Source organism: Doryrhamphus excisus, linkage group LG21 (assembly GCF_037039965.1).
Source record: "Doryrhamphus excisus strain RoL-2023G ecotype Guam linkage group LG21, RoL_Dexc_Guam_v1.1, whole genome shotgun sequence".
Lineage (NCBI taxonomy): Eukaryota > Metazoa > Chordata > Actinopteri > Syngnathiformes > Syngnathidae > Doryrhamphus > Doryrhamphus excisus.
Genome location: NC_136377.1, coordinates 13,934,536 through 13,961,376, shown reverse-complemented (window position 1 = coordinate 13,961,376; position 26,841 = coordinate 13,934,536). Strand labels below are relative to the sequence as shown.

The 26,841-nt window shown below is 42.9% G+C and overlaps 1 protein-coding gene across 1 annotated transcript; it reads right to left on the bottom strand.

The window, feature by feature from the left end:
* Nucleotides 1-115: 115 nt before the first annotated feature.
* On the bottom strand, nt 116-26,246 carry trpc4a (transient receptor potential cation channel, subfamily C, member 4a). Its single transcript, XM_058087816.2, has 15 exons — nt 25,964-26,246; nt 21,850-22,082; nt 19,521-19,739; nt 15,944-16,084; nt 14,837-15,013; nt 14,557-14,757; nt 7,466-7,802; nt 7,245-7,384; nt 6,974-7,174; nt 6,773-6,894; nt 5,851-6,046; nt 5,590-5,784; nt 3,674-3,715; nt 3,257-3,346; nt 116-3,179 (listed from the first exon to the last, which is right to left on the bottom strand). Exons 2-15 carry the CDS (start codon nt 22,006-22,008, stop codon nt 2,646-2,648), a joined length of 2,754 nt encoding a protein of 917 aa, XP_057943799.2. The 5' UTR covers nt 22,009-22,082; nt 25,964-26,246; the 3' UTR covers nt 116-2,645.
* Nucleotides 26,247-26,841: the final 595 nt, after the last annotated feature.

The following is a 26,841-nucleotide window of genomic DNA, read 5'->3' as shown; positions in this document are numbered from 1 at the left end:
ATTATATCTAAAAGAGAAACAGGTGTTCATTTATCACATAAAGATTATGGATGAACAGCAAAATAAAAAAAAAATGTGCATTTTTCCTTTAAAAAGGATTATTTTCTGCCCTCACGATGCTAATGTCTGCCATGATAGAACACAGGATGTTTTAGCTGAGACAATAACAAAACAATGATTACATTTTTAATCTTACAAGATTTCAGCACAATCAATTCACTTAAACATCGGAGTTGTTGTCATGTGACAGTCTCGTGACTCTTCCAATATGGCTTCCCCGAAATGGCATTCATATCACTCCCATAAGAGTTTATTTTGCCATTAAAGCTCATTAGAAAGCCATTTAACAATTTTAATGCTTTAATAAGGTGTCAAATATTACAATTCATAAAAACAAGCAAGGAAAATATCACTGTCATAGGTGTAGCCTTAAAATTGCTATGGAAAGCCTATTTGTCATAATAGCAAATGAGACACTCAATAAATACATGTTCTTTGCTTTGATTCAGACTTTTTTGACATGAAGTTTTACATTAAGTACCAATGACGTGGCTTCTTATGGGTAAAAACTTTCCTCTAAATTATGGCTACGTTCAGACTGCAGGTCAATTCCCATAAAAAAATATATAAATCTGATATGTATGCGATGCTAGTGCAGTCTAAATGGTCAGGTCGCATACGTATATCCAACCTATATCATCCAAAGGCGTGCTATGCCGTGCCTATCGAGACTTGGATAAAGGTAGTCACGCTCCTGCCATCTGCAAAATTCTTGACCACTTTCTTCTGCAACATAGGATCAACAGGGGAAGAAAATATTTACCTCCATTGCATCCTTGAAATTCTCACAAACACGGCGAGTAGAGCGTCCACACTGAAACAATCTTTACTTCCGTAAACGCATGGCAATGATTGTGACTTCCCACACACTTTGCGGAATATGGCATCATACCCTGCAATGTCAACGTGTCATATAACCTTTGGCACTCATTGTGACCAAAATGCAAGCATACACAGTGCACGCACGCACACACACACACACACAAAGCTTTGTCACAAACAACACTTTTATTTCTTGTGTGATTGTTGTTTTTGACAACACAATCACAAACTGTTTTCAGGTTTATGTTCAACACTTTAAATCCCAAAGACCTCATTCAAAACCAACTAGCAAGATGTTTCAAATCAGCAACATTCTATGTGAGGTTTAGTTATCATAAGAATAATAAACAAATAATGTGTCAGTGATAATCTGCCCTCTACTGTTAGCGTAAGATGGGAATTTCTTCTTGCATAGAAAGCAATGCCAGAGGGGGGTAAAGAGTAACAAAGTGCACAAGGAGACAAGGCAGCCTAAAAGTCTCAACCACAACCAATGCTACGTCTGCTCTGCTGAGACCACGGAGAGGACAGGAAGGAGGTAGCAGGAGGCTACTTTAATTATGAATTTTGAAAAAAAAAAAGAGCGAGTGAAATTAGCAAATGACAACTAAAATCCCCACAATGCTTTGCCAAACTTGTTGCTAAATCTGCTAGCATGACAACATTCAAACAAACACCTCCCTGAGTCTCAAAGTGGACGTCTGTTTCCCCCAAACGTCTGTTTCCACAAGCACAGATTTCCAAAAAGTTGTGAAGGTTCTCAAAATAATGCTCTAAACCACCTTTTGGGGTACGTAACGGGGCAGATATCAACGCGGTGCAGTGTGTTGATTGGTGGACGGAAAATGGTCATTATCTGATGACAAAAAAACAACTTCCTGCCACAAGAAGATGCCCTCTTTTCGCTAATGTCTGAAGTTACCCATTAGTTGGAATAAATTGATCAACTTTAATATGAATTGATCACAGACCTATTTTCACAAAAGTACACTTTCACAAAAGATATGCTGCTGTTTATGTGTTAATGTTAAAACATGCACTAACTCGGGTGCAGAGTAGCAAACAACTGGTGCCACCATGTTAGCTCTATTATACATAGTACGCTGCCTCGATGTTGGTGTAAGCTGTTTTTATTGCACCCCTCATTTTGTTAGCACAAGTAAACAGGACATAGTGCACGGTGCTTTTATTTTGAAGGCGGGACATATGTTGTGTGGGTTGCTCTTTTGCTCAAAGAGATGGGAATAAACTAAATCAATGAAATAAACTTGCATCCTGCAGCCATAGTTCCTGTGCTTTATTTACATCAGTGGGCATCCTGAACCCATGAGACAGACTTCATTTATCGACTGCTTTAGAGGAAGTCCATCTTGGTTATTTCTACGCTACGCATCTGGAGGTGTTTAATCATGTTGGCCGTGCACCCTCCTTTGCATCATATCATTGTGTTGCAATTTTTGATGAGGTTGGCTGCTTCTTCTTCGTTGGTGGTTGTGGCTATTTCTTCCAGTCGAAACTACAAATTTAAATCCAAACATTTGAACCATCCCAAGAGAATCTGAATGTTAGTCCTGGTTCTCCTTGACACTTGAGACTCGATGGCCAACGCTAGTTACAGCTGACAAAACAAACAACGGACTCAGAGCGCTTCAACCCTGGTGGAGGTCTTTGAGTGTCCACGCCATGATGTCACTGTGCTATTTGATCAGGATTTTCACTTCCTGCTTCCTGCTTTCACTTTCTCATGTGCAGGCTGCTCCCTTTCAGGGAACGCTCTCCTCCTCACGCTCCTCATGATCCAGTAAGCTACTGTCACTGTTTGGGTCTTTGTCTCTCGCTGAGGCCTCGTCTTCCATCTGTGGAAGACAACTTGGACCCTGTTCGTCCTGCTCGTCTGACTCCGCCTCCTCTGATAACGGATACATGTTCCTGGAGGGTTCTCCTGCGCCAGGCGTGGCCTCGTAGGTGACCCGGTGGTGCTTGTGGAACAAACCAAAGTCTAAGGGTAGGACCCCGTTGGGCAGGCCGTTGGGGGCTTCAGGCGGTCTAGGCGAGGCTGCAGAACCCGTCCGTTTGAGGATGGAGGCGGTGATCTTGAAACGGTTGCTCTTACTGTGAATGCCAGTAGCGCAGGAAGCCACCTTCAGCGAGGCGTTGGGGTAAGCCAGGGTGGACTCCGCCGGACCACAACCGCTACTGCTGCTGGTGGTCTTACGCTCGCCCTGCAGTGCCGGCCTCCCCGTCTTCATCATGCCCATCACCTCGTAACGGAAACTGGAGATGTCTTGCTTCAGTTCCTGACACACAGAAGAAACAGTACATTCAAAAACCGTCTACATTCCATCATCATCATATTGTTCATGCTCTTGTCTACCTTGAAGTTGTCTTCAGTCAGGCCTTCCTCCGTCTTGGCGTCTCTGATCATGGCGGCCACGTAGCGCTTCACCAGGTTCCTCAGCACCTCCTGCGTACAGTTCATCCATCAAAGAGGCCATCAGCACACCTTCCACTGGCGTCTCCATCGAGCAGTCACGGCCCGTTAAGCGGGAGACAAATGGCAAGCGGCGAATCAAAAAGGAAGCGCACTTTGAGAATACTCACACCATACCTCGCCCCCACTCACATACCCCCAACCCCCCCGCTGAGGTGAACAAATAGTAAGACACAAAATATACTGTACACCCCAATGACTCTTGTATGACTCACCACTAATGTCTTCTATCAGCAGATGGAAATGAACAAATGTACAAGTGCTGTGTTTCTAACACACACAGAAAGAGGCGGGTCTTGCCTGGTACTGATGGTTTATTCTCAGGTTCTCTGCAGCTCGCCTCTGCACAGAAGATAAGAAATAAAGTCAAAGTCACCAGGAACATGTGTATGCATTGCGTCACAATCAACAGGCAGGGCTCCACAATAACGATGTACCGATGGCCCGGGGCAACTTAAAACAAAATTGGGGCAAATAAATCCAATCAGTGATATTCCCGTCGGGCAAGTGCACTTTGGCATGCCGTACTGCCAAGTGTTTTTTTTTAAAGCGGTTCTTGTTGGGTGTTGGTAAAACACGGACTGTGTAATTCCGGTGCTAATTTGCAAACCAATCCTTGCAAATCTTGAAATGGACCAATCAGAATCATTTATTTAGACCAGGGGTCGGCAACCTTTACTATGAAAAGAGCCATTTTACTCAATGCCCACTGAAGAAAAATAGCCTGGAGCCGCAAAACATATAGTATGTTTAAAACAACATTGGAGGGAATTTGGGGGTATCAAAGTAGTTCAGATAAGAAAAGACGAGTTGGAGTACTCTTGCTAGTATTGGAGATAAACTTACATAAATGGATGTGTAAACTACTGTAAACGTAAAAACAAGTTCCCATGCCGCTGTTTTTAAATTATCTCGAATTTATTTTTTAGATTTGCAGGTAAGTATTACTTGTTTTTCTTCATGTACTGAACTGGATAGCAGTCAGAACTCACTCAGGATGCATTCATGGTCTCAGACAAAGTTGGATTTTTTAAAACTCATTACAAAAGACGTGCATTTTCCCCACTCGGGTGTTAAAAATATTCAAGCATCGCAAAGGGAGCTACAATAAAGAGTCTGAAGAGCCACATGCGGCTCTGGAGCCGCAGGTTGCTGACCCCTGATTTAGACCATAGACCATAGTCCACAGTCCGCGTTTTACCCACACCCGTTCTTGCTCGCGATCAACCAATCAGCAATGGTTTGACTAGGAAAACATCTATCATGGCGTCCCTGCCAACATGGTCTAATTCTTCAACAACTTGTGAAGGAAAACAGCAAAAAGTGATGAAACGGGGCCTCCTAAACAAGTATTTTAATAGCGGCAGCAAATCAAATGATGGCACAGGTGAGTGAATCACATTGCTGTGACAATTTGAAGTGGTCACAATGAAACACCAGCGATTAGATCCAATACCAAGTGCTGATTTTGCACAAGCTACAAAATCTAGCGCTTCCATTTCTCTGTGTATTTTTTTCACCTTTGCTTCACAAATTATTGTTTGACCATTGAGCGTTTTTTTTCTGGATTAAAAACACTTTACTAGTACACAAATGTGTCTATTCAACAATGTTTCATTGTGGTGCACAACTTATAAATATCACTGCTTACTACGACTACCATGTGTAAGGTAGTATGGCATGCCATGTTAACATACCTTTCAGACATTCCTCCAAATACAATGCATCAGTACTATTATCTGATGAATTATCAGCATATTCGGGCAAGTAGTTCTCACCTTAAGAATTCCCCATGGGCAAGTCATTTTTGTTTTTAATGTACAGCCCTGAACAGGGTTCGTGTTCTGACAATGAGCACCGAAAATATCAGTTTTGATAAAGCAATACCAGGACGTTTTGGCTGAAAATGGTAACTAAGAGTTTGATTAGCTCGGGTAACTTGGTGGCGCAGCAGTCAAAATCGATATTCAGACATCAAAGTGCAGGCTTGGAACGTTTATCTGCAGTATTAGTAGAACCTAATTTGGCCACCTAGATGGTCATGTCGGTCAAAATCGGTTTCTTGGTTAACAATCAGCACCACCAAGGCTGAAAATATTGACCAGAAGATCTGCGCTGGGAGGTGACCAGCTAATAAAAATCCATTTTAAAAATCAGCTGGATTCTTGCATTCGACACTGAACAGTAATAGATTTCTTGCTTAGATATTGACTCACTCCGAGTGTCCCGATGGTGTCGTGTCTGGTGGAGCTGCTCCTGTGACACACTTGTGTCCTGATCCAGCACATGAGGTACCAGAAGGTCTTTGGACTGGGGATGATATTGAAGGGCGGCGGCAGGGTGGCCCCCTCCTCAAAGTAGCTCATCCACAACTTAGTCCTGGCAAACTTCCACTCAATGTCGGCGTGATCCTACAGAAGCAGAGCATGGAAGAGTTTTATCCAGTCGGATACTGGATTTGTGTTGCGTGCTCTCACCGCAATGTGCTGGTAGGAGTTGTTCATCATGGCGATGAGCATGTTGAGCAGCACCACCAGGGAGATGATGTTGTACGTGCCAAACATGGTGGCCCCCACAAACTCTGTGAACTGGTGGTCTGCGTCCACGTTGGTGACGTAGAGGCTGATCAGACCGAAGATGGACCAGAAGAGAGACTGCAGGGTCTCGAACAACCTGAGGAAGGACACGCATGGCTGCGTTTGTCATGTTTGTTTGTCCGTCAGCAACTGAGCAGACTAAAGTATTGGGACAAGAAGTGAAACCTGAAGAAAACGTGGAGTCAACGTGCAGCAATAACACCTTCTACTCCTCTGGGAAGACTTTTTAAAAATTCTGGAGCGTGACTGTGTTCATTTATGAGGTCAGATGTCATGGATCTTGGACCTGAGAGAGGGCTATCACAGCAATCAAAGATACCTCTGACAAGTGCCTCGGGGCGGTTGTCGTTTTTTGACTCCAAATCAGAAGGTTGCATGTTCAAATCACGTCAGGGTCAGGCTCCGCCACTTTCCTTATGGATCTCGTTTTGTGCACTGGGAATAGAAAAAGACTTCTCCAAAGTCTTCCCACCAAGCATACTGTACGTAATGGATGCCAGCTGGTGCAGCTGTGCCAAAGTTCTTTGGTAAACCTCGCTCCCTGGTCACCCAGGTCATCGGGTTGACAGCTTGATGGTTAGCGCACTCATCTGATCCAAAAGGTCTTGCTAAGATGAAGAAAGGACTCACGTCCAACATCTGATGAATTAAGATGCTTAGAATTAAGGGTGTATTTGAAAGGGGGAAATTTTGGATGCTCCTTCCTCTCCAAAGTGACTCCCCTCAGATGTTTTAAAAGCTTTCACACATCTTGTGCCGCATCACTTCCATACCATTACACCAGAAGTGTGTGCAAACTCACGTGGAGAAGGCGTTATTCTGCTCCACGCATCGGATGCCCTTACACTTGCCCTTCTCGCTGGAGGCTTTGGTCTCATAGTAGAAGTAAAGCTGGTTCAGGCCGTTAGCGAAGGCCAGCAGAACCTGCAGGAGGACAGATGATATTACTTCAAGGCTGATGTGTCTTCAGGAGCTTCTGTTCTGTGAGGTTTAGTGGAGCTACCAGGCAGTAGATGAAAAGGAACTTGAGGATGTCCAGCAGCATCCTCCCCAGAGAGATCTGAAGGGGTCCCAGGTGGGAGTTGGCTGTGAAGAGTGAAATGAGGCGAAGGGAGCTGAAGATGTTCGCAATGGCAAAGACAGCCTCCGCTACGAGCGTCGGGTGCCACATCTCCCACTGGTTCCTGGGTTTGCTTCCACTGTACTGAAAAACGAATGAAGAGTCAGTCAACCGATGTGAGAAGAAAGAATCCTTTCCCAAGACAGAATCTTACCTTGGTGTAGGCGACAATCTTGAGCGAGATGGTGGCCAGGTACAGAGAGTTCATGACAAAGTCCATCAGGTTCCACCAGTCATGAATGTAGTCTTGAAAACCGCCATCCCACATTTGCTTGATCTCAGCCCAGATGAAACCTTGAAAGGGACAGCGTAAAACACGGTGGAGCTGACAAGAATCCTAGTCCTGGACCTCCAAGAGTCCAAAGAGACACTCACCCAGCACCCAGGGCAGGATCATCCACTCCACAGTGGTGGGCGCAGGCCCCTGTCGGTCCTGCTCGGTGGTGACGATGTGCTGCGAGGCGAGCAGCAGCAGGAAGAGGAAGGTCAGGTAGGATGCGGTGTGGCAGATGAACTTGATGAAGGGCTTGCGGATGAAGAGCCCGTAGCGACTCTTGGGGGCGATGAGGTAGCAGACGGCGAACGCCGGGTAGAGAAGGCCGATGAAGACGCAGGTGATGAACTTGCCCGCCCAGTGGCGCCGCCTCCAGCCGGGGAATTCGTCGTACCAGCGTGACGCCAGGAGCTGTTGGCAGTTTGGCTGCGCTACGAACTGATGAGAAAAGTTCAGGTTCAAGTTCACACGTTGTTTGTTTTGAAGATTTGTTAAGTTAACCAGTATGCAGGATTCAACTAAAACCACATCAACAATTTCCTCAAAACCTTACAGTTCCAACCTGAAAAGTCCAGTTGCAATCGATGCTATGCAGTGGGGGTATTCACAGGCTTACAGTTTGCTTGCGTCGGGGCCACCAGGTGGCGCCTCACTGGAAAACACTGCTGTTTATTGTCATACTGCCACCATCAGGCCTGGAATGGAAAAGTAGTACGCGGCACATCATCAAACTACTCAGACTGACTAGTCGATGATGGTGCGGCCTTGGGCGGGGGTCTATATGCTCTGTGTGCAAACATGCGCACACATACATAAATACACGATGCAAAGTATCACGTCGAGCCACAAGATCCGAGCCACCGTGTCGACCTGCATCGTTGGGCGCCAAATCTGCAGCCATGTTACCATGGCAACAAGGGATCCTAATTTGTGTGTGTGTGCGAGTGAGCCCGAGTAGAATGAGTCACATTTCCAGACTTGAAAATGCCGTATGAAGACAAAAAGTAAAGGGAGGAAAAAGTATAAAAAGGGAAAGAAGAAAAGTGAAGTGCTACTAAGGTTCTGAAGCTCGCCCACGTCGGCGCCAGCTGAGTCTTTTAATGAACTTTTACTTGGAAAAGGACAACAAAAATAATGTTTATGCTGTTCTTTCATGTCATATATTTTGTTATTAGTTTAGCTGTCTCCCAGGAACAAAAAAATTCAAGTCATTTTTGCATATATTCATACTTTTAATGCCAGAAGTAAATGAGAGGAACAGCTTGGAAAACTAACAAAGTGGTGGAGATACAAGCAATATTTGTATTTGTGACATAACAGTTGTACTTTTGAGGAAACTTCCAGAGTACAAACACTGAAAGTGGCCATATATTTTCATGATACTAATCTACCTAATCCTGTTTCCTCAACCATTGCAACCTCGTGCTTGAGAGGTATGAAGCCACATCATCACTTTATGTGATTCAAAGGAATAGTTCGGAATTTTTGACGTGAAGTTGTGTGACATCCCCATCAGCAGTGAAGTGCATCCACAGTGACTTACCCCCAACTTTGCTCATATTTCTCCTCAAAATCAGACCTTACAATCGCTGTGTTAATATCTATCTCGACGTATCATTGTGCATCAATTGTTATGTATATGTTCAACATGTGGCTAACATGCTAACCACTCGGACACCGTGCAGCACACTTGTATGCATGTTCAAAATAAATCAAAGCATTTATTTGAACTCTAAGAATGATATGCATTTTAGGATTAAATGAAGTACATTCAACTCAATAAATCTCTTGAAAGTAACTTTATTTAAATTGACCAAACACAGTGTCAGTCTGCCCATGGCGTCATTCAAGCCAGAACTGCCACTGCCTACACTGTATGCATATCATTTAAGTGGTACCTCACTTTTTGTTAAGAATTTGTTCCAAAAACAATGCGATGTATGAAAACACAAACAATCTGTTCTGGACACCCAAAGATGCTAACGCAATGGATGAAATGGATAAATGAACATTTAAGGTCATTTTTGACCTTGGTTGAGGACTCTTGTTGGGAAGACGTGGTCTCTGTATTGTTTAACAATACTTTGATTACTTTGATTTCTAGCTTGTGTAACATTCTCAGTTTGTCAAATGAATGCATCCTACAGCCTACTTTAATCCACTGACAGCCCTAATTTCTGTACTTCGGATGCAAAATCATTTTTTTGACGTGAAGTTGGTGAAGTTTGGGCACCACCGCCTTTCAGGATACCGTAGAATTGTGTCGAGCATCGCCATATGTGGTGTTGGGTGTGTGATCCAACATGGCTGAATAAAGGAGGGAGGAGTAACAGATACAACAGTTTGTTACACAAAATATTGCGCTGTAAGCGAGGCAGTCATCAATACCAGAGAGAACATTTCATCAAAAACTGAATCATACAAAAACAGTGGCAATCACAATCTGCTTCGGACCTCAATTTGGCCAGAAGCGGCCCTGCTGAGAAGTGTAGAAATAGTGTAGATAGAAAAGTAAGCGCAATCAACGGCGAACCAGAAACAATCATAAAGCTGCCACTTTCTCTTTCTTCTTAAATAAGAAGCACAATTGCCACAGCAAGACTGTACATCTTCATGCACCATGATGCACTGCTTTAGATCAAGTGCAAATGAAAGTAAGCCTGCCGAGGGCCCCCAGGGAGTGGGGGGGGGGGGGGGGGGGCAAGGAGTTAATGTGTGCTTTAATGCTGATCTTATCTACTGTGTGTTCTGATGCTTCACTGCTCACTTTGCTCCCTCCTCGCTCCTCCGACTCCAACCCGCCCGGAGACCGCTCTGCAGAGTTCACGCGGTATCCTGTTTATTTGTCCAAACACACTGTCAAAGTATAAGTATACTAATTTTTCATCTTTTGTGAAAGTGTACCTTTGTAAAAAGAATAATAATAATTCTTTCACAACGTCCAGTGCCGGCCGATTTGTGCACTACATGGTCCTCGACGCCCAACATAGACATAGACACCTGGCTATTAGTTTGGAAGCTGATCCACTCCTCCTCAATCTGCTAGACACAGGGTCATACAGTGTAAGGTGGTCCACAGAGTTCATTGGTCGAGGAGCAGGCTGGCTCACATCTTCCTTGGCATCGACCCAACATGTGATAGATGTCACCGTGGGACAGCTAACCTTACCCATACGTTTTGGTCCTGCCCTACTCTATCTCAGTTCTGGAGGTCTGTGTTCCTCTCACTCTCAGCCATTACCTCGGTTCAGACGAGCCCGTCACTAATGGTGCTGCTGTTTGGAGTGTTACCCTCGAACCTCTCACTGCTATCTTAAATGGCTGACCTTGTCGCCTTCCTTAGCTTGCTTGGAAGGAGGGGCTATCCTTATGCGCTGGAAAAACCCTTCTCTTCCCTCTCACTCTGTTTGGATAGGGGATGCTCTAACCTACATGAAATTGGAGAAAATCTGGCACTGTCTCCGAGGTTCTGACACAAAATGTAATAGAATGTGGCATGCATTTCAGGACCCTGTTGCTTCCCCTCGGCTGGGCGTCGCCCCTGCTGGTAGCGCTACACCAAATCAATGCATCTCTTTCCGTTCACTGGCAAAGAACTGCTCAGGACACTTGCACTATGGCAGTTGAAAAATATTTGAATTTATTATTTTTTTTATTTTTTTGACATTGTATGTGCGTGTGTGTATCTGTGTTTATACCAATATACACTGCTGTATGTATGGAATTGGGAAATGGGAAAAAATTGCAAAAACAAATAATAGTAAAAAAAAAATGTATGTGCCTAGACCAGGGGTGGGCAAACTTTTTGACTCACGGGCCGCATTGATATGACAAAATTTACGGGGGGGGCAGACTATATATTTTACACGTAACAGTCCACCTGGTATTATTGTATCTGTAAAATTGTCATGCAATCTGCTATTATTATTTATTATTTTATATTTATATTTAAATATTTTAAAAATAATAAAATATTATAATAATTACAATAAAATTAAAATAATAATAATTATATTATTATTATGTAAAATATGCAAATATAACAATAATATTATATAATTAATATAATAATTAGAATTAATATGATAATTATAATAACCATAATAGTTCTAATACTAATTATAATAATTTAATAATCTAATAATAATAATAATAATTATTATTATTATTATGTGCTTGTGTCCCTTTTTTCAGGAGCACTTTGTAAACAACAGACCATGTCAAAAAACGAAATTGATAAAACCATCAAAAGGTTGGCTCAGGCCATGATGCCAGGTTGTATGTTGACTTTAAATGAAATACTTTGGAAAGATTGGGCGGGCCGTATTCAAACACTTGGCGGGCCGGATGTGGCCCCCGGGCCGTAGTTTGCCCACCCCTGGCCTAGACCATAAGTTCCTCATTAGTTCTTCATTAGTTCCTATTTTTGTGTTCCTTACTGTAAAGTGAGACCAATGGTTTGATATTTATGCACTGCATCGTTGAAAATAGCCCTATAAAGATTCATAGTTCATATCACTAGTCACGTATACATGGACCCAAATATTCCTGTAGGAATAGGTTAAATTAAAATTTTTTAATTACATTTTTAATTTAAAATTTTTAAAGGTTAAATTTCAAGACTGGACGAACAAAAAACTTGCAATACGGAGTTATTCCAAGAAGTGAAAGAAAAACTTGTGGGGAAGTTCTGTCATTTCATCCAAAAGATCTCTGGTTAGCGCCCTCGTTTAAACTGTGAAACTTTTATGACCCTGCCTCTAAAAGGCATCGGAATTGCGAGTCGTTAAAATGGTTGAAGTTCAAACAATGCCCAACCCGTCTCATGACTCACAGGGACACCTCTATTCTTCTATCCCGACCTCAGTGTTATATAAGATAGATAAGTGTTGATTAGAGATGGCAGCCCAGACAGAAAGACGTGAACATGAGATCTGGGTAAAACCACCCAGATCCCTCCAAGCCGTGGGGTCATTCCTCACTGAGCAAATCGGAAACCGACTTCCACTATGCACTTTTATCACCATGTGGCTCGTTTTTCACTCACTGAAAATTCTCATTTGAGGTCCGCCGAGATCGTTAGAGCTTTCAGGGAGGGAGCTCACATCACTCACACCTGCACTCATTGACACCACACGCACGCGACACAATTACTTTTTATCATCTGACAAATTTTTTAATCATGTGACAAGCCAGACTTGTTCTCAATGAACCCGTCATAGTCCTGGTGTGATGGAAGGACGCTTAATGAAACTGCCCATTTGATTGACAGGCTAACATCACGGAGGAGAGACTAATTAGCGAAAATAATTAACTTCTCATTTCTCGTTAACTTGACCAGCAGCAGCTTTGGGAAAAAAAAAGGAAACGCAATTATGAAGCTTTCGGTTGGCAGTGAGAGCACTTGAACTGCTTCATGAGGATGCATGGGTGTATGAGATTATGAAGTGAGGTTACCATACGTAGCGATGGGGTTATACCGTGTACTATGAGGTTGTGAAAACAGTTCAGAAAGACTTTTCATATGGTCAGGTGGTTGTCTGATGTTATGGTGTAAAGTTGTGAAATCATAGTATTACAGTGTACTTATATAGTGAGGCAGGTTACTATTAAACGAGGCTGTGGTATCATAAGGCGATAGTGTGATGTTTAAGGACACCATTCATGCTCACTTTTCGACCCTTTGTATTGAGTTGTGAAGTCCTATGGAGCTTTGAAACACAATTAACTTTCTAGATCATCCAGAATATGCACCCATTCCAGCTGTATTTCCTTGGATTTGTGCTTCCCACCAAAATGGTCTGTTTTAAATTCCTCCATCCACAGCCCGCCTATAATATAGACGGTATTGGAGTTGATAATAAATGAATAAAGTCTGTGGAGAGCTAATTGAAAAGTTTTTGGGAGCTACTGGCTCTGACTTACCGTGTAATAGCGCTGGGTGATATATCAATATATTTTAATATATCGATATTTCTGTTCAGCATGATATGAATAAATAAGCATATCGTTCATATCGATATAGACTAGATTTCATGCGGAGGTCTCATGTTTCAAGATGGCGCCGCCCGAGTGCAAGCTAGTTATGACAGCTCTGTGTCTCTTGGAGAGTTTTTAGTGTTTATTTATTGCTTTATGCAATTTAGTGCTTTATTTATGACTTCCTTATTGTTTTGTGCCACACCGACCCCTTAGGCGCGTGTGCAGCTATGGATAGTCATCTTATTACGTTTGTAGTATTGCACGAGTATTTGGCTTGACTTTTGTCAAAATTCAGTTTATGTAAAAAATATCGATATATATATATATATATATATATATCGCTAGTCTACCTACATATATTGGCATGTGAGTTTTGATTCATATCGCCGAGCCCTATCTTGTGTATGATGTGTATGAACTCAGAGGGGTAACATAGCACCGTTGGTAGGGTGGAGCTTAAGAGAAGCCGGACGTGTGGCAACCTCGCCTACCTGAGGAGGACCACACATTTGTCAGACACACTTTGTCAGAGGTGCCGTCGGTGCAGTGGAGCTCAGAAGCCGTATGTGAGGCCACCGACATTTAATGCACCTTTCCCGGCGAGAGCGTGCTGCTTCTGGCTCCAGCAACAGTTTGGCAACAGTCATGTTCACAAAAACAGTCCCGTGTGAAATGCTGTTGACAGATGGAAATATTTTTCTCTTGCTGGAAATCACCAAATACAATAACTTGTGAGAGCATATCACGCCTACAGCCACGCCCATATAAGGATGCCTGTGACATCACAAAGGAACAGTTTTTCAACGCCCTCTGAAACCGAGCTTTTTCAGCCATCCCAAACTTCTTTCAGGCCTCATTTCCAAATGCGCAAACCTCATTATCTGAAATTTTGGCATCGTTTAACAGGAGAATACATTCTAACGACATTTATAGGTCAGAAAAGAGGAAAAAGCATCATAGGTCCCCTTTATAGTGTCATCGGGTTACTTAAACCATGAGACTATATTACAAGCCTTTGAGGTTGCTGATGTTGTTGTGATGTTCCCCTGAGATTGTGAGTTTTGTGACATTTTGGAGGTTATGATATTGTCTGATATTTTGTGGATACGAGGTTCTGAAATATGAGGTAGGAGGGTCATGAGGTCATGAGTTTCTGCATTTGTGAGCATGCAACCTCATAAGTTATGTGAATGATAAGCGTCACACATACCTCTTTTTGGTGGTACTTGATGGCTAATTTGAGTCTTGCCAGATCTCCGTTGCCCTCTTCTTCCAGCAGATTGACATCATCTCTGTAGTTGAGGATCATCTCCAGCTCTCGGGAGCTTCTGGTCTGGTCCAGGAGGTCTTTGGCAAACTGCTTACACTGCTGCGACAGCTCCTCATACTCTGATTTGAACTCGTTCTCCACCTGAAGGTGCACAAACGACATAGAAATAAGCTTTCTACGTATGTATTCAACATAACAGATGCATTCAGATGCTCTTTACTTTGCTGAGCTCCTGAAGCTCCCAGCTGAGCCTGAAGGCCGTGAGGAAGGGGTCCTCGCTGGAGAGGGCGATGAGCGAAGGGCTGGATAGCGCTTTGTAGATGTTGAGGCGAGAACGCGAGTGTCGCAGGCTGTCGACGTCAGAACTTGACACACATTCAACACAGTTACAGCGCACCTGCAGCAACACACACAGACAGTGATGACGGTCTATCGTATTTGGAGGGGGGGTCACGTGCGTATTTTTGTAAGCCTTGAAGTTCTTGAGAAACTAAATGCATGTAAACATCTAAGATGGTGCCGATAGTTTTGGTGACTGTACATGTTTTTATAATGAAACTGAATTTTTGTTAGTTTGTTGTGCGCTTGTTAGATTTTTGTAAACATCAAGGACAATTTAGCATTGCATGTTCCTCATGGGCAAGTGTGCAAGTGTTTAGTGCGCAGACCTCACAGCTAGGAGACCCGAGTTCAATTCCACCCTCGGCCATCTCTGTGTGTTTGCTTGTTCTCCCCGGTACTCCGGTTTCCTCCCACATTCCAAAAACATGCTAGGTTAATTGGCCACTCCAAATTGTCCATAGGTATGAATGTGAGTGTGAATGGTTGTTTGTCTATATGTGCCCTGTGATTGGCTGGCCACCAGTCCAGGGTGTACCCCACCTCTCGCCCCAAGACAGCTGGGATAGGCTCCAGCACCCCCGCGACCCTCATGAGGATAAGCGATGACTGAATGAATATATATTTTTAAGGCTGTAAAACCCCTCAAAAAATATTTTAAAAACCCACAAACCACTGCACATCAATGTTTTCATAAATGTCATTTTTCTGAGCTTTAGCACAACTTATTGCATACTTTGCCTTCACATATTTGAACCACTTCTTCCTTGCTCACCACAATACTACACACACATAAAACATGTAGCGGAAAAATATTATTCATAGCTCCTGTTGACCGATGCAGTTGGAGTCAGCAAGTTTTGTGCCGTGTCATTGAATCATGTGAATGCTGCACGCTGCTAAATCACACTCAGATCTAGATGTGAGATATATTGGACCAAAGCTGGCAAAAGTGCTGAGTCGGGTTTGGTCAGACTGCCGGGCCTACCTCGTGCGGCTGAGGCATGGACACTCCTTTCTGCACCAGAAGCTTGATGATCTCGTAGTTGTTGGTGTGCGCCGCCAGGATGATGGGGGTGATGTCAGGGGTGAAGTCGGAGAACTGCTTGTCCAGTAAGATGGGGGGAACCTTTGGGGGTAACATTAAATCAGAATATTATAATATATTTATAATATTTCTACAACTGTACCGTATCAGAGTTAGAACCTTTTCTTCAAAACAGCTCTGAGTAGGACGTAGAACTGTTGGAAGAACATTACAGACCTGCCAATCTTAAAAACATTGAGTACTCATCCCCACTCGGGGTGAAACGCATGATGTGACGTCAACTCTGTGAACAACCACAAACTCTGGTCGGCTATTGAGCTTGTTGGTTTCCGTGGTAGAAAGTGAACAACGGTAATTAAAGAGACAAGGGGAGCATTATTGCAGCTGGAAGTAATCCATACGTTACAGCACTCATTTTTATTGCATATCTTGATCGAAAATCGGAGGAGAAGGCATTAGTGGAGGTTGGCTGCACGCCATCTGAATGAGTCGTATACACACGCAGCCAACCAATCACAGCCTTGACGATCCACGAGGTTAGATTTTTGGGCAGGTGCACGTCGCACTATGCAATAGGCTTTGCAGGGGTAGACATGAATGTCCATTTTCCATTGGTGTTTTTTTCTTAGTTTTTTAGCAATGTGTTGCAAAAAAAATGCTGCATAGACCATATTTTCCCACTACAATTTACATTTAGGGCACGTTTCCTTCTTTTGCCTCAGTGAATAATACATGAGTCCTAATGACAAAGTTCAGGTTTATACTGCAGGTCTGCACCTTTGAAGGTGTACATTTTGGTGCTGATGCTGATTAGTCAGCCTTACTCTCTGCCACACTAATTATCTTTGTAAAGGCACACTTTTTGCTCCAGTGTTTGTATTGAACCTCATTAGCTTGTGTACCTAATAAATTGCCCGGCTCATTGTTAGATGGAGCCAGCTTTTTCTTGTCTTAGCGATGATGCGTCAGGGAAGAGAATGCTGAGCCGACTGAAAATGGTTCAAAGGTCCAGCCGGCTATTGTCATCTTGTTTTGAAAAGCGCCTCAAAAATAGATTTCTTTATTCCGGCTGTTGTTGAGGAGCTGTTCACAACTCGGCGGCTAAAGCAGCACTGCAATTAGCACGACGTCCAGCAGGAGCACCAGGCACTTAACATCAAAAGAAGGTCTTTTTTATCAGATTGTGTGCAGCAAGAGAGAAGCTTAATGCATGCTGCAGATAAGAGCTTAACATCCTGACACGGAACAAGGACACAACTTGAAGTTTCTCTAAACACTGCAACACTGCACCATGCAAGATTTCACATGTTTGCATCACATTATTGTTTTGACCTACATGCGCACAATACAAACACATGATTTAATAATAAAGACATTGCTGAGCACAATGCAACAGTGACGAGTGGATCCCTCTTTTTTCTCTTATGACCCAATTATGAGTTGAAATAGTCCCTCCAATAAAATGTATTACAGCCAGTGGCGCTTTGAAATGGAAAAACCAGTACGGCACCAATCACATCACAGGAAAACCGATGAGCCTTTTAATTCCAAAGGCAATGTTATAAAAGTCACACGGAAACCAAAAAGAATTAGCCATCCATCATAAAAGCTTGCATGTATTTTTAGCTCGGAACTTACTTTCTCATGTTATTAAACAGGAAGGTGTCCCCATACATTACACTGTGGCTGTAAATGAAATTATTCATGGCAGCATGTGGCTAGATAGAAATGGTGGGGCACTGTCATTTATGCCCCAAAATCCAATGGGCGCCCATGTGCACTCTTCTCTTTGAATAACATCAAATGATTTGGGCCCAAAGCAGGAGCCCAGTTGATTGGCCCATTTCTCAGGTCAGCATGCTTAATGGTCATGTGACCTCATCTAAATGTGACATAAATGCTTCAAGTGTACCTAGGGCTGGGTTATATGGACCAAACCTCATATCCCGATATATTTAGGTTTAATATCGATATACGATATATGTCCAAATGCTTTTTGCACAAATTGAGTTTAGATAAATGTCAAAGCCAAATATACCAAATATGTGTGCAAAGATTTATTAAAATGTAAACAAATAGCCGCTGAAATAGTATATTACATAGAACAATGTAAATATAATGTTCAATCTTCCACACACTCTGTCTCTCTGTAGCCGGGTTAGCGCTGTTAACGCTTCCATCTCACGTTCCCCATGACAACAGATGGTAAACATACTTAAACATGCCGTCTTTTTACAGCAACCTTTACACCGTCTTTTTTGCTGTTCACTCCCGCTATGCAGCCGCGGGCATCTACGATCGCTCTGCGTAGCGAAGTGGTGCTCAAAGCTAACAACTGCTCCTGAGTGTAAACAATGGCGCAAACAGCACCGACAAACGTAAAGATGAACATTCATAGCTGCACACCCGCTTAAGGGATCGGTATGGCGCAAAACAATATGAAAGTAATAAATAAAGCACTATTGAACACTAAAAACATAAGAAACTGGTGAGACCAGCCATGTTGTTTGGCCTAGAGACAGTACCACTGAGGAAAAGACCAGAAGCAGAACTGGAGGTAGCAGAGATGAGGATGCTGAGGTTCTCAATGGGAGTGACCAGGATGGATAGGATCATGTTAGCGGCATGTTGGAGATGAAGTCAGAAGAAGACCAAAGAGGAGGTTTCTGGATGTAGTGAAGGAAGACATGAGGATAGTTGGTGCGATAGAGACAGATGTAGAAGACAGGGTTGGATGGAGGAGATTGATTTCCTGTGGCGACCCCTGAAGGGAAAAGCCCAAAAGCCCTAAAAACGCAGCAGAAGACACAGAGCAGCATCAACTAGCTTGCACTCGGGCAAGCTGATATATCGCCCAGTCCTCGGTGTACCTAATGAAGTGTCCAGGAATTGTATTTAAATGACGCTAACAAACAAGGGTAATTTTAAAAGCTGTTTTTTTGTTTTCAAGAAATAAAACCCAGCATGCTTTGCGCCTGCAAAGACAAAGTCCATGAAAGTCCAAACGTAGTGTACTCCTTATTAGCTAAGACACTGGTGACAGATTGGATGCCTTTTTCCAGACAGACATGGACTCTAATCAATGAGCTTTGGCAGTGCTGTGTTGATGTATTCTCGCCGCACGCACGTACACACACACACACACACACAAACACACACACACACATAAACACACACAGATGCGTTTAGTCGAGTCCAGAGGAAATGTTCTGGCTGGTAGATCACACAGCCAGCCGGCAAGCGTTTGGCTGCTTCATCACATCCCCACGGCACAGATCAGCTTATGTTCTCTTTTGTCTCCACATTGGTTTTCATCTTTTGTTCCTTTGCAGCGCTTCAAAAAGAACATCTGCAGCGTTTCAGCTTCTGCTGATGGTGATGGACTGGAGACGTATACAGCACACGTGTGGCAGGAAGCGATAAGAAACATTGAATGAATGAAGTCCATTAGCAGCTTCTAATTAACTGTCACTTGTGTTCCGTGGGTTCGATTCCCCCTACCCCCCACTCAGCTCACCTGCATGCCACCACTGGGCTTCTTATGGTTGAGCAGCAGCTCCACGGCGCCCACCACTTCCTTGCGGATGGCGTGCAGCAGGGCGTCACCCACATAGACGTTGAAGCCGAGCAGCAGCTCGATGATCTCCAGGTTCTCGTTCTCGATGGCAATGAGCAGCGCTGTGCGGCCCAGCGGGTCGATGCAGTTGATGTTGATCTTGAAATAGATCTCCGCCTCCTGCGTTCACGGAGAGCAAGAACAATACTGATTTCCAAAGATGTTGTTTAGGTCAGCTGAGCACTCTGGAGGCACAGATTTGAACCAATCATGAAACTTTTATTGTCAAAGCGTCTACAGATATTTAGTACAGTGTTGTTGATAAAGTGTTATATTTGTCCCGAGCCCCTTTTCCACCGCAGGAACCTTTTTAGGAACTTTTCTATTGGGTAAGAGCAAGAACCTACTTTCTAGGGGAGCTGAGCTCTTGAAGTCACACATTTGACCCAACTTTGGAACTTTCAAAGTCATAACAAGACTTGAACTGATATGCTGTACAGCGATACTTTGTAAGGAGTGATCCATCTGTTATGAGTCCCTTCTTTACTGTAGGAACTTTTGTATTTGCCAGTTATTTTGAAAATACATGCTGCATTTCCAGCAAAACTGCCAGTAGAAAAGTTCCTGCAGTGGAAAACAGGCTAGTCCTTACAAAGCAATACTCTCAAAATATCTCTAGAATCAGTAGATGTTTTACATTCATGGCCAAAAACTTTGTTGTCTTAGGCATGCCAGTATTTTTGGCCATAAATGTATGCTTTGAAAATCGGTTCTTGTTTTTGCTCAATAGAAAAGTTCTTGCAAAGGGAAAGGGGCTAGTGAGTTGTATCAGTCCTTACAAAGCAACATGGTACAAAATATCAGTAGAATCAGTAAAGGCCTGGTTTTGACATTAATAGTTCCAAGATTGGTGCAAATGTGTATTGTCAAGAGAGCTCCCCACCTGAGAAACACTTTTGGTCATATATGCTTTGAAAATCAGTTGGTTTCTTTCTCTTGCGCAATAGAAAAGTTCTTGAAAATGTTGCTCGAGTGGGATAGAGGCTACTGATGAATATTCCTGTTTGTCAAACTTCGAAATTTCAGATCATCAAAAGAGAAAAAAAAAATCCAACCCTACATAGCCCTGTTTGAAAAATGGATTGACCCCTAAACCTAATAGCATGAAGCCTTTTTAAGGTCATGCCACAGCATCTCAATAGGATTCAGGTCAGGACTTTGACTAGGCCACTCCAAAGTCTTCATTTGGTTTTTCTTCAGCCATTCAGAGGTGGACTTGCTGGGGTGTTTTGGATCATTGTCCTGCTGCAGAACCCAAGTTGGTTTCAGCTTCAGGTCACCAACAGATGGCCGGACATTCTCCTTCAGGACTTTTTTGAAGACGGCAGAATTCATGGTTCCATTTATCACAGCAAGTCCTGTGATAAAGTCCTGAAGCAGCAAAACAACCCCAGACCATCACACTACCACCACCATATTTTACTCTTGGTATGATGTTCTTATTCTGAAATGCGGCGTTACTTTTAGGCCAGACGTAATGAGACACACACCTTTCCAGGTCACCTGTCATTCTTTGGATGTTGTTGTGGGGTCTTTTGTGACCTCTTGAATGAGTCATTGCAGCACTCTTGGTATAATTCTGGTTGGCCGGCTATTCCAGGGAAGGTTCGCCACTGTTCCATGTTTTTGCCATTTGTCGATAATGGCTCTCACTGTGGCTTGCTGGAGTCCCATACCTTCAGAAATGGCTTTATAAATCTCAGTTATGTTTTCATGCGGGGGGAAATCACTTTTTCACACAGGGCCATGTGCTGTAAATTTGGATTTTTTTTACTCCCTTAATAATAAAAAGTTTCATTTGAAAACTTCATTTTGAATAATGTCGGCTAATATTTAAATTTGATGATCTAAAACATTTAAATGTGACAAACATGCACCAACATAAGATGTCAGGAAAGGGCGAAACACTTATTCACACCTTCCAAAAAAAAGCAATGCTGTGCAAAATGTCAACGGAGGCCTTGTTTTGACATTAAAAGCGCTATGCTTGGTTCAAAAGTGTGACTTGAAGAGAACCCAGTTACCCTACAGCAACCTTACAGTTGTTGGTAATAAAGGTTCCTGGGGGGTTGGTGGGAAAGGAGCTACTGGGGGCATCTTAGGAGCAGCTGCTTGCTTCGCTGCTGAGTCACAGTAAAAGTCCGAGTCGTCTTTCCTGTTGTTCCCTAACGGCTGTCTTTAATAAAGTGCAGTATTGATCAAACCCTGGTGCTAATGAGGCCTGACACACCTGCAGGGCCTGCTTGACGCTGGCATAGTCTCCTTTCTCTACGGCGCCCAGGTACGCCTTCTCCAGCGTCGACAGCTCAGACTCGGCTCGGACGATTCTCAGCGGGATGCGATCCCGGTATGACGAGCTGTCCGAGCGCCGGTAGTACAGCTGTGACATCACCCCGGGCCTGCCCCGCTGTTAACACCTGCTAACAGATGCTAACAGACGCTGCCGGGCCGGAGGGCGTCGCCCTGAGGAGGCACAGGGGGCAAAGGTTGTAAACATCACCTGCTTGCTAATTGATTGACAGTTGCTTTAGTGGTTGCCTGGCGACTGCAAGAAGATGCTTTTAAAACTCTTGCTCTGCGTTATAACCAAAGTTATACTGATTTGAAGTAAGGAGTACCGTTGAGGGTGTCCCCGTAATTTAGACTACCGTAGAGAAATAGAATTTATGCCTGGCAGCTTGTTGCTATGCAGAACAAGCTCGCTAGCTTTGAGTAGTTTCAAAATACGTGGCACAGGAAATCCATCCAAGAAATTGTAACTGTAACACAGATGTTCTGAAAAGTAGTAAGAATGAAGTGATTTAGTGAGATGAACTTTAAAAATAGTGTATTAACACAATATACGGATGATAGCATGTTGCATGGGCGATCTGTGAAATATGATATGCTTCATCGACGCTAAGTGCTATTTATTAATTATTCCTCTTAAATCTTCTGCATAATTCATTCTTTTTTAGTTTATGTTAAATTTGAGCAACATTTCAAACCACTGTAAACTTTAATGACTGCTGCGTTTATCCTAATAAAATATAATCATAGTTACATATGTTATTGTTAGCATTGGCTTGTAGCATAACATAGCAGCCTTCATAGCTAGCTAATTGATGGATAGCAGCTACATTAGCAGGGATGCTTCCAGCACTTTTTGCCCTCCCCAGTGGCAAAGTGTCCTAAGAAGGCAACGTCTGGCAGTAGGTGCTGGGGGGGTGGGGGGATTTTGGGGGGGCATTTCATTTGGCCATAAAACCAAGTAATTAATGAAGCCAAGAAAACAAGTGGGTGTGCATTGCAATCGCCTTAAAAGGCAGCAAAGTGAAACATTGGTCACAAGATGACACCGTCAAAGTGACTTTTTTAGTCCCTAATCTTGCGTCAGAGTGATGCCTCTTGTGTGTAAGTAGGGCTCTGTTGCAGCATAAAACAGTCAGACGTCCACCATTTATGCGTCTCTTTGTTCACTGCACACAACTAATGTACTATAGAAGGCTAATTATTGGACTACATGGTACCTTTTCTGCGTCCAGAGTACACAAATGTTCCTAAACTGTAAAAGTCAACGTACAAAAGGAGGACTTTTGACAGTACCGCCCTAGTAATAATACATTGTACCACTAGAAGTACCATGGACCCTCAAAACCAACAATTCAGCAGTGAACTCAAAATATTTAGAAATTCCTTTAAAAAATCTAAAATTCCAAGGTCCATGAGACCCAAAATCGAGAACCATAAAGCATGGTTATATAATGTATAACACGCATTGAACTTTGAATGAATTAATGTTTAGTGTATCAGGAGAAAACCTGTATAACCAGATAATGTGGAACCTTGGTTTTTGACATTCATTGGTTCCTCTAAACTAGATAAAAACTGTAAAAAAATGTATGAAAAAGGCAGTTTTTGAAATAATTAGGGATATCATATTGATAATTATTGGGCTGATATGAGGAATTACGGTGTCACAATGATAAATCCAATAACATGAAAATAGCTCAGATAAAAGCTCCAATGAAGCAAGATCACCTAAATTGTTGTAAGTGGGTTAGTGTGAGCAAATCAAGCGCTCCTTTCTGTGACGTGCAGCAAACAGCATTGATTGTGTCGGACTGTCAGTACACAATCCATACCGGAAACGCAAACAGTTCTGTGCATGTGCAGAAGGCGTCTACATGGGGTTGGTCTATTTTTCAGCAGTCACATGTTAGCCATGTGCAACTGGCTGACGACCAGTCCAGCGTGTACCCCGCCTCAGCTGGGATAGGCTCTAGCATACCCGCGACCCTTGTGAGGATAAGCGGCACAGAAAACAATACTTGAGCTGAATCCATCATTGCACTCTGCTGACGGTTGTTTACATTCACTATAACTGCATTTTATGTGTTTTAATTGATTTATTTATGTTTTGTCAGACGTAACCGGATATAACATTTACGTTTGTGCATTGTTTTTACGTAGCTCTCTCGATGGAAGTCATAACTATAGCTAACAGTCACTAGTAAAATAACCCCCCAATATATTATATATGAAGTATGGTTATCCATCCGTCCATTTTCTATGCCGCTTATCACTAGGGCCACGGGTATGCCCAAGGTCTGATTTTTGACCATTTATGTTCATACATCTACAAAAATAATAACTACCACATTATGTGACATGGCAGAAACGCTGTTGCTAAAGTGACGTAGTCCGATTGTGTTGCAGGGACGGATTGCGTAGTGACAGGGGCTTCTCACTGTTTCAGAGGAAGACATTTCACCAAATGCTCTGCAAGAGAAAAAAACATTAAATCAATCGCCCACCACAAACGCCTGCAATGCTACGCTACGACACCCGGGGCTTGTTTGTTTTGCCGCATCATTAGAAGAGTGCCAAAAACTTTGCCAGAGACGACCCCAGGGGGATCTGTAAATTCATTGTGGAAATGATGGCGCCTGATGACCAGCCCTTTGTTGAAGATACCCGCTTTTGTCAGCTAGTAAAACCCTTATAGCCATGCAGCTTTTTTTCGTTTGGTAATATTAGTGATATTTGGTAAAGACAACTCTACAGCTATAGTTTGTCAAATCCAACTTTGTATCAGTTGCAACTTGGCCCCATGGCGGATTATTTAGCAGTCACACTCAATACAAAATGCAACAGTAAGTCAGGCATACAGTAAAGGACAAGCAGACATGTTTTTGATTAAAGATTAATATTGTATGAAAACGGAGGAAAACTTTTAGCGTAAATTTTCAACAACAACCGAATCATACAAAAACCGAGGTTTGACTGTACAGCCAGAACTGTTGAAATAAATCAAATTAAAGAAAATAAAGAAAACTCGGATTTATATAATATTGTTAATTCACTTCAAATGTTACTTAAGCATGCATTTAAATGTTACATTGGAAGAAGCTCAAACCCTTGGAACAAATGATCTATTTCAGTCATACATCACCATATAATGTTCAAATGGACTTTTTCAATGTAAACTACAGGTATCAAATTCAATGAACGCCAAAATGTGCAATTGACTTGTTTATCATTGCAGCTAAATTCAATGGTTCTTTTCATTTTGGGAGATTATGTGTTGCTTGTAGTGTTAAAATGCCATTTTTCTATGTAACAAGCCAACACTTTTGTTGCCAAACCCTTTTCAAATTGCAATTTTTCCTCCAACTTGTTAAAACAAATAATGACATTTTCTTCACAGTGGCAATCAGACGTAAGCCACTCATATCTCTGTTTGTCATTTGATGTCTGTTTTCCTCACGCTTTATTCCATTTTTCTCTTTATTGCATCTCTGTACTCCAGAATGCATATTGCAGTGATGGCTCGTGATCGAAATGGCTTTTTATGCCACTGGCAAGTGATTTCAAAGTAAAAAGTGACCTTTTCCAGCAGCATAAACATGAATTGACTTCAGGGACACATGTCCATATGAAAGATGAATTTAGAGTAAGCAGACTGAATGCTGCAGTGGCTGCATTGTTCCATCCTGCAGACCCCCCTCCAACCCAAAGGACAATGTCTTCAAATAATGACACTTTGCTCACTGGGACCAATGTGGGCTGATGCAAAGAACACACTCCCTGCAACACACACACAACTGCTGCAGTGGTGTCAAAATAATAATAAAGATGACTATCCATCTGGTATTCTTTGTCAAAGTTGCATCGGTTGTGCTGAGGAAACCATCATGTGGCCGTGCACTCCTTAAGGTGTGTGTGCATGTGTGTGTGCGCGTGTGTGTGCATCCACTTTGACATGTTTATGCGCAATTTGATGGCTGTGTGTGTGTGGAGAAAAAAAGGTGAAATGAGTTGGTGGGAGACAAGCAGCGACGGAGATGAAGAAAAGCACCAACCTTGCAGATGTTGAACATCAGAACTTCGTGGAGGCAGAAAAATGCTGAGAAATATCCTTACGCCTAATCTGGCATCCCTCAATTCAGCGCGCACTCTGACGTGCACGCTTCTCTCCTCATTCTCATCCCAAAGCTGAGCTCACGACTTCCCTGTCGTGTCACTTTGCTGGAGGAGCGCTAAATGCACAGCATGATGATGAAGATGGTGATGAGGATGCCCTGCGCAGTCCGCCTGGACACACACACACACACACACACACACACGCACACACTCCACTCCAAGTGCGTCTGTGCCGTCCGCGTGCACGCGTGTGCTCATCCACCTGTTGGCGCGCTCTGCGGACTGAGGGGGAGGAGGAAGACCACAGAGGTTTCGTCTCAACAGTCACCCTCCATAACGTTTACATTATCGCTACTTAATTATCATTATTGTTATTCATTTTAATTGGACTTGCACATAGTATAGTATATATAGTATAGTACAGTAAAGTCTCGTTATATCGATATTCTCGGGAGTCGGAAAAAATATCGATATAACCGGACTATCCATATATCCGATCCTGCGCCTTCATATCCATCTATACTATAGAACAATGTCGAGCAGCTTAAATCAATCTTTGCTTAAGGATTTCAATACCAAAAAAAGAACACGGCGAACGGCTGCTTCCAGTCAACTTTATTTTTCACACTTCCACCACCAGAGCACAGCACACACACCGATTCCGGCACTTCCTGGTTCACAGGTCATGCTCAACCCGCCCCACATAGCTGGCCAAACACATGCCTGCATACTGGCCCATGTTCACAAAACAGTCCAGTGTGAAATACAGATTAAAATTGCTAGCAAGTAAACAGAGGAGGAGAGCTTGGACAGAGGA